This window comes from Rhyacophila brunnea, unplaced genomic scaffold (assembly GCF_057557595.1).
Source record: "Rhyacophila brunnea isolate RB1 unplaced genomic scaffold, BYU_Rbru_1.0 scaffold_6, whole genome shotgun sequence".
Lineage (NCBI taxonomy): Eukaryota > Metazoa > Arthropoda > Insecta > Trichoptera > Rhyacophilidae > Rhyacophila > Rhyacophila brunnea.
In genome coordinates this window covers 5,379,698-5,389,104 of record NW_028233276.1, presented here as the reverse complement: position 1 = coordinate 5,389,104, position 9,407 = coordinate 5,379,698, and the positions used below count along the sequence as shown (strand labels likewise).

At 31.9% G+C, this 9,407-nt stretch overlaps 1 protein-coding gene across 1 annotated transcript; it reads right to left on the bottom strand.

Annotated features, from left to right (window-relative positions):
- Window positions 1-437: 437 nt before the first annotated feature.
- Window positions 438-6,285, bottom strand: LOC147065140 (uncharacterized). Its single transcript, XM_085956986.1, has 2 exons — window positions 6,235-6,285; window positions 438-3,642 (listed from the first exon to the last, which is right to left on the bottom strand). The coding sequence occupies exon 2, from the start codon at window positions 3,618-3,620 to the stop codon at window positions 3,195-3,197; it is 426 nt and encodes a 141-aa protein (XP_085813112.1). The 5' UTR covers window positions 3,621-3,642; window positions 6,235-6,285; the 3' UTR covers window positions 438-3,194.
- Window positions 6,286-9,407: the final 3,122 nt, after the last annotated feature.

Sequence of the window (9,407 nt, the reverse complement as noted above, 5' to 3'; positions counted from 1 at the left end):
ACGCATGTATTAAAAATAATTACTGTTATTTAAATAAATATGTATTTAGTGAATTGTTGAAAGTCATTTTCTCAACGTTACGAGTAATAATGTAATATTAAAGCAGCAGGCAGTACGATGATTTATCGACATGGGAATATTTAATAATGAAAATGACAATACTCAGGCATTATTCGCGCGTGATTTCTTCATTCATTTTTTGAATGTTTTGATAATATTACGCACTACAGAAGAACCATTGCCTTGATGCAACAATTTTTATGTGATTAAGCTGGTTTTAGAATACTTTTACAATTATAGCTGTGACTTATATCATTCTGACATTAAGAAATGTCTCAGGTATTCTTGTGAATGAGTAAATGCTACATATTTATCCAGCTACATGATTGGTTTTGCATTTACACATAAATATATTATGAATTTTTTTCTTCATTCTTCGAAATTCATAAAATCTTTTGTCTTCTTCACGTCCTTACCTTACAGTGGCAAAGATTTAGCACTTCACAATTCTTTAAAAATATTAAGCAAACACAAGACAATTGCCACAAATAGCGTGAATCAATCTGTTGCTACAATCTGTAAACAACGAAATTACAATATGAAAAACAACGACACCTTTAATTATGAAATTATTGCGCCTGTAATTGTAACTAATATTTGAGTGAACAAAGGTGGCGCACTTTTTAGATATGGAGATACTGAAAATATTCAGTTTATTCCGAAATTTTCCAGTAAACCCGAAAATGGTTGAACAAATTGTCACACGTTACTTGGAATTACTATATATCGTCTCTGTTCTGCACACACTAACTGGAGAATACTAGTTTTGAGTAATTTGACTTTGAAGTTGTTAAAATGTTTGAAATAATGGTCTATCATGTGAGTTTATTAAGTAATCGTAAAAAGGATGACTTTAAAATAAAGACTGTTTATTTATCAAGAGGGTTTCCAGACGGTAAAGTTTGAAATAAGGAACATTTTGGTACTAACTCAATATGTAATTTTTTCGAATTAGTGTCTTCTGCCAGAACAGTGACAATATTATGTTCCAGTGGCGGGGGGTGAAGGTAGGCTTCGACGTAAATAGTGCATACTAAACTTTGTCAGTCAAACGTATTTGTTTTCATTGAACTAAGACAACAATGTGTAGATAATCTTAACTTGTTGATTGCGGCGGAGCATTTAATTACTATTTAATTACCACATTTAAATAACATGCTAATTATATTGAATGGCAAAATAATGAGGGCACAGCAGCTGTGCCGTCCGCGTTGAAAGGATTAATAGCCTACCTGCACCCCTCGCCCCATGTGTTATTAAACTTAAAAAGATAATATGGAAATTAAATTTAAAGGGCCTCGCACACACAAACTCGGCTCGACTGCAACACGTTGACGTATATGTTTTAGACGAGATTCACAAAAATAGTTGATCGCTACAATTTAAATAATTGCTGCGATCGTTCTGTCAAAACACTCAGACTCCATATCAAATGGGTGTGCATTTTGCTTTTGTCTGTAATTCACATATTGACTGTGAAAACACGAAAGCCTAATTACATCGTTTTCGTAGAGATTAAGAAATATTGAAACACTGCATCGGTATATTTCTAGTTGATAGATGCACTCAACATTTATTATTTCTCTTGCGTCAATATAAAATTACTGACATATTATAAAAAAAAATTTCCAATGATATTTAGCTAGTTCGAATAGTTGAATGCGGTTGGAAATGCAATTTTGTAGATTTTTCTGAGTTTGTGTTGCATAGAAAGTTTGTGTGCAAGACGCCTAAACATTTAAAAATAACTGAAATTTTACAATATGGGCTGATAGTAGGTCCTTATAGTTTATAGGTTTGCATGTACCTTCTGTCACCTGGAATAGGTAGAAGACGACGTTTATACAAAACAAGGCGTTGTCTGGAACCGGCCCAGAGGTGGTGTCTATTTACGATGTTTGATTGTAACTTTTATCTATTAGACTGCGTCATGTATTTATAGATCAAGGAAGGTTTATGTATATAATCAATCGGTGCAATGGTTCTATACGCAATTGCTTTTAAACTATTTTAAATGAAACTAAGTATATTTTTTCTGTATCACTTTTTCTAATTTATTTCGAAGGCTTTACTAGATATATAAATTATTCTATTACTGATAATCCTTGGTAAAAGCCATGTCACTTTTAAGATTACCATGTCTTTGCACTATCCACATAGTTAAAATATCTTACAGTGTATGCAAAATAATTCATAACACTTATTAACCGATTCTATGTTTTCAGCGAATTTTCTCACTCTACGAAGCCGTGAACGACAGGCGGCACATACAAATTTCGCGAGTTATCTCGTCCGACTTTAAACTCAAATTACTAGCCACTGTCGATTGATTTGCATAATCTAAAAAATTAAACACACAGTGACATCTGTTCGAATAATTATGAAATACTATGCCACAAATTATCGGTATTACAGTGATTATAGTAAGAGCTTCGCTCTACGTTCAAGGTGTGTCACGTTAAAAATCTGCGGCCTGTTAGATACTGCCATAGTAATACCGTAAGGCATAGAAAAGGTTAAAAGTATTTTAAATGATCTAAAACATTGAGAAATATACTTAAATATTTTTAATATTCAAATATAAACTAACAATTAAAGTAAGTGTCTGGTGACAAGTTTGCACTTATTTTTTAATCACCATTGTTTTCAATGAAATGTAATTTGATAAGCCGTCTCCATCATATACAAGAATTTTTTAAATTAATCGTAACAACAGATTTTCATTTATTTAAAAAAACAATTATTGTATGAAATAAAAATGTTTTTATCTGAAAAATCTTTGTTGTTTATATTATTAAATCAAACTTCCATATTGAGACAATGCAACAAAACTTGTCTTTATCAAAAATAAAATGTGAGGAAAATGCACAAAGAATCCATTTGAGTATGATTTACCCGAAGTTGCATTCGGATTAAATTTCTTTCAACATCGCTTGATCTGTAGATGCATAATGGAGCCTGATCGTAGTACAAACTTAATAGTCTAGGTCTGGTCTGAGACCAATATAAGATCCTCTTATGGGCATAGCAATTCATTAGTCCATCTTGAAGTACTGTTCAGATTTACCAATATAAGAAAAACATCAAAGAAATAACTTGGAATAACTGACAAAACAAAATATTCAATCTTCAATTTAATACGAGTCGTTGTGTCTGCAACCGCTACTGTGTCGACTGGGTCTCTGACGCGGAGTTCTGTCGATTTCTTCGTAATAATAATCCTGCCCTCGTCTATTGTAAATTCTCTCGTAGCCGTAATTCTTCAGATGAGTCTCCATTCTGCCGACCTCGTCGCTGATGTTTTTAAGATCTGATCGCCGTTCATAGTACTCCACTTTGTTTTTGTTGTTGAGGTTTTTGGTTTCGTCCACCAGTCGGGACATGCTCACCTCCATCCGTTTCAGGTCGCTGTTGAGCTGACGCAGGAATTGGATGGATGAGTCGGAGACATCGGAATCGATGATCGAGAACAAAGTCTTTGTTTTGAGGTCCAGCGCCTTCTCGAGAGACTGAATATCGGTTTCTATGTTTACTGCGTGCTCTCTCAATTGGGCGAACATTGTGTTATAATTGTGATACACTCTGAAACAATAAATTAAAGGCATTGTTTTAATTTATATAACTCAAGCAAATGTCACTATCAACAGAAACACAGTTTTGTAATAGTTGTTTTTGAAAATATAAAAGTGTATACATGTTTACTCTCTGATTGGTCAATTTAAAATCTTTGTTTTGTTTAGTGCCCTCGGCTTATTTCAAGTATTTATTTCTAAATTCTTTGGCAAATTTGTCTTAAAACCATAATTTTTGCTGATAGTGACTTTTACCAGAACGGTGACAATACGAAACAATTGCACAATATTATTTCACATTCATTTCGTTCTCTTAGATAATAATTAATACACATTTATAGATACAAGAAACGAATCTCGTAATGCACAAAATCACAAATAAACAAACTTTAGAATATATGGATCATTTTGAAAGTATTTTCCAACCATTTTTGTTATACTACGAGGTTTGAATCACATTTAGAATCAGCTCGGCTTTGGATTATATTAATAATGTTATATTATTCAAAAATTTAAGCAAGAAATGAGCACAGACCAGCGCAGATAAAACAATACTGCGGAAAAAAAATTCAATTTCCATATAATAATCGTTTGATTTGATTGATTTTCAGTTTATACATATATTTTATGGTGCTGAATAACAATTTAAAGTTAATTTGGTACAGTTCGGTTAAGAGGAATACAGCGGAAAACACATTTTGAAAATACCCGATATACTGGATTATTTGTTAGTTTGGGTTAGGTTAGGTTTGGTTAGGTTAACCTAACAAATAATCCAGTATATCGGCTATTTTCAAAATGTGTTTTCCGCTGTATTCCTCATAACCGAACTGTACCGTTAATTTATATAAGTAGATACCAAGATGTTGGACAATTATTGGAGTAGGTATTTAATCGTAATATTTCAGAACCATTTTGAAGACATTTTAGGCAAGATTTAGGCAACATTATTTGACAATAAACGCACCTAGAATTCACAGGAAAAAATAAGTGTCTTATAATCGATGAATAATCATATTTTAGCTGCCATTAAAATGACGAGGACAAAAAATTCACATTATTACTTATGTTCAATTGACATGCTAGCTATCCATACACGTTTGGGATGTTCTACTGTCTGTCTCTGCATTAAAGACTTTAATTAGTCTAATCCAGTGGTTCCCAAAGTTGACTGGGCTCCGACCCATCTAACAAAAATTTCCAATCTTGGGACCCACCTCTTGGCTGTCTTAGAGAAAAGAGGGCATAAATATTGGTAATGCTCTGATGCCCTATTGGCGAGTCGTAGAACTACTTAATGCTGTCTTATTTGTTATAATTGAAATAAAAAAAATATTTTTTATAAGTGTTACCTATATGAATGAAAGACTGTTGAAATAAGAAACACACCTTAAATAAAAAAAATATTACTTAAATACCTACACCTGCAAGGTTTTTTTACAAAGTTAGTTCAATGGGAAAGGATGTATTTGTTTCTTATTTTTCTTCATTACAGTTTTAGCATCAACTTCAACTTTAGTTACTTTTAATCGCAGTGAGTTTGATATATCCAATTTATTTCGCTATTTAGTTTTAATGTTAACCATAGCCAAAAATCCGACCTCACATAGAGATGAGGTAGTAAAGAGGAGGAGGACTTTCATAGCTTCATCGAACAGGCAAGGATATTACCAGCAACTGAGAGCCAGAATTTCTTTAACTGTTTACGATTAAAACTATTTTTCAGTGACGTATCTTCTGATAAATCAATGAGTTCTTCACTTGCTTTTGTTGACATACTAGTTGGTAAGTCGTCTTGAAATGGGTTACAAATCCAACGCAACGAATCAAACTTTTTCATCTCTTCCCCAAAACATCTGTAGTGCATTGGCAATTCAAATTATTATTATTTTATCACAATATTTTCCGTAACTTAAGTTTATTTAAATTTTTAGGAATTATAAACAGTATCAAATTTATCACTTCCTATTTTTTTTAATTCATGTATACAGTGGCGAGGGCCCACTCAATATTCGCTCGCGACCCACTGGTGGGTCGCGACCCATAGTTTGGGAAACCATGGTCTAATCAGATTATTGAAAAAAAATGGTATATTTTAGTATGACTTCAAAATATTGACAGAAAATCTAAATATAACTCAATATAGACAAGTATGTAATAAATAAATAAATATTGACAATGTTCCCGTTTCATATTATAATGTAATGTTGTATATAATACCTAACTAAGTACTTAATGCATAATAATTATGGAAAATTTGATTTGAAGTACCTACCACAATTAAGTTGTATCAATGAAACAAAGAGATTATCAATAGTGGTATTTATACAGCACGTTGAAAACTGAGCTGGACAAATAACAACTACTCACATGCCTTGTAATGAAATTCGGAGCCTTCTAAAACCTGATTACTAAGCTGCTATCCCATTTTCGGTGGAAATTTATGAATAAAATAAAACACGAATAATAAATACAAATCGTAACCACCCAAAAGACTAGTGAATGTAAGACAAATAATTAGAAAATATTACAATAGAAAGATTCGAGGTGTTTTCACTTATATTATTGATAAAATGAAATGCAAAAATATAAATTTTCTCACCTTTTCAGATTTCGAACGTCAAGTAAACCGAAATTTGAAATGTCAATGTCTGTCAACTGTTACCAATGTTACCATAGAATAATATACTGACCCAGTGTTGCCAAGTCAAAATTTAAAATTTCAGTAGAATGTGACAAAAAAATTCAGTAGATTTGACAAAATATCAGTAGATTTCAGATTCTGAATACCTACTCATTGAATGACCAATTCTTTTCTGGATTTTCAAAAAATTACACGTAAAGTAATTAACGTCTCGTTTTTTTAGAGTAAAATACCGCGTAAGGTAATTAACGTCTCGTTTTTTTTAGAAAAAATTCAGAAAGTTCAAAAATAATTAGCGAGGGCTTCAAGAAAATAAATATTCCATTGCAAACTTATTTTCCAAATTTTCATTGCATTTCATTTCATTTCAGTGCATTAATCATGTCAAGTTTACTATTAACATAATCATGAATTTACTCACAAATATTATGGAAAACACAAATATTAGTAGATTTTAGAAAATGCAATAAGTATATCCAGTGGCGCACCCAGGATTTAATATTGGGGGGGGGCCCAAGGAGGAGAATGTAAATTAGTCCCATAGGCTCTTTTTCTTCTTCATTTAATTATTTTTACATATTTTCACAATACACAGCGGTATATTTGTACAGTTTCTCCTAGTTTTTATTAAATTGGAGGCATAACGGTGGTAAACGTTGAGCGTGTCATCAGCGACTGGCTGATTGGAAGTGACTAACAACGACCATGCTGGACATGTGCGCCTAGTATGCTAAAACATTACTCAAACATTATCGGCTGTGCTATCCGCTTGGTCTAGAGAGTTACAGTATTTATGCCGAATTCCACTGAAAAAAAAACGTTCTTTTTACTTACACTACCAACGACTATTGGGTGTAGTCGTTGGTAATGTAAGTCAAAATGTTTATCGTCGATTTTTGGTTTTTTAATATTATTGAGGTTCCAAAATATTAATTGAAATTGGACAAAAAAAGTATTAGTGCATTTAACTTATACACAAACTTACTAAACACAACACAGCCTAATTTCTCGTTTATTGGTCTTTTGTCTATTGCACTCGGTGTACCTACACCATGGCCCCCACATCTTGAAACGGGCCCTCAGGCTAGGATATTTGGCGGGCCCTTTACCTACCGCTAAGATTAAAGGCAGTTGAAATTCTACATTAACGTTTTTCAAATTGTATTTTAGTTTAAATTGACGGCACTTATACAGTGAATTATTGGCGATTTTTAATACATCTACTTTAATAATGGAGCTATCAAGTATCTTCACATAATAATCAAAAAATATTATATTGTACAATTGTATAATCTGAAATGTTCATGGCCATGAAGTATAATTGCGCCGAGAATTTTTTGACAATTCTAAAAAAGGGTTTCTAAAAAAACCCGACATTAGTGTTTTGAAATTAAAATCATTTGTTCAGTGTTTTTATTTGTCTAAACCCAAGGTATAGTTTATTAGCTTTCAATTTCAATGTTTAAAATCATTCTGATAATTTTCATGTTTGGGGGGTGCCAGGGCCCCTTGGCCCACCACCTGGGTGCGCCACTGAGTATATCAGATAGGTATGATTTAAAAATAAGGAAAGAACTCACCTTGTGCAAATAACAAACGACCTTGATGCTACTTTAGAATATTATGGTCTTGTAATAATAATTATGAAATAAAATAACAATAATAAAACTATTCATCACCATCTATTTATTGTTTGATTTATTGTTTGTTTTCGTTATTATTGTTTTCTACACAAAATAATGTTAGTTTATAATACGATTTATCACTACACTTAAGTAGGCACCTACTTATTTTTATATCACTGGTTTCACGATTACTACTAAGGACAATTTAAAATGTTTTCTGAATAACAAATGAATCAGGAAAAATATTTTAAGAAGTTCAAAAATAATAGGTATCAATATTAACGAACTTGTATTAATAATTTTAATATTGCTATAACTGCTGCTATCGGAGAATGCTAGAATAAAACTGATGAAAATTAAGGGCACAGTAGAAACCATTTTCGACTGTCTAAACTCTAAACAATCTGATGAAAACAAAACTATAAAAAGTAGGTACTAGGTAGGTACCCAGTTGTTCCTTGTTCGAGTTTCGAGATCCCATTGTTTGGTGTAATTAAAATAATTCCTGGTTATAGAAAGGAAATCTCTCCATTCGCGATGTTTTATTCAGTTTTATTTTCATTCTAAATATCATGAGAAAGTTTTAGTTGTAGATATGCCACCATAAATTGTCCGGTTTTCGAATTTAGTACTAAGCTCACCACAGTATAAAAAATATTGAATGATATACCTATCAAAATCAGCATGTGGCGCTCTCACTAATCGGAAGACTTATAAATTGTTATATCATATAATTATGTACATTCACCTTTACTTGCTGAAAGGTTCTTGAGAAACCTGACCTAAAATTTAAAATTGCTATTCAGTAATTAATACCTAACCAAATTAAATGTTCAAATTTACTTTATGTACCTGAGCCGGATCCAAAAAGTATCATTCATTCGAACTTACGTGCATAAGAAAAATATTTGAAACCAGAAGAAAAAAGTTTTTTTGCGTTCTAAAAAAAATATTTGTGGACAAAAACCCTTTGTACTAACAATGATTGAAATGTTTGAATAATGTCTCTTGTTCTTCGGTTTCCTTCTTATCAGCTTATCACTTAACAATGATGCAATTGTTCATCCCCATTAAATTTTATTTTTGCTGGTCACACATAGCATAGCATTAAAATATAATGATTATTGAGTCATGTTACGTTATGGTGTGACGTTTTACGTAATAAATAATAATAGGTAGGTATTAATTTATTATTTTCTAAGCAATGATGATGTCAGTGGGTTAAAATGCCGGTATTGGGTAGCGTAACAATGCATCCTTTGTTAATTTAGAAGCGTGTATCCAAATCAACAAAGGCGTGCGTAAATCTTTTCAACTTTATTAATAAATTCACCATCGTTGACTTAAAAATATGGGAAATAGCTAAATATCAGTAGATTTCATGAATTTCGAAAAAAAATCAAAAATTCAGTATATTGGCAAAAAATATCAGTAGATCTACTGAAATTTCAGTAGACATGGCAACGCTGTACTGACCATAAACCTCGGTGTGCATTATCTATGTCT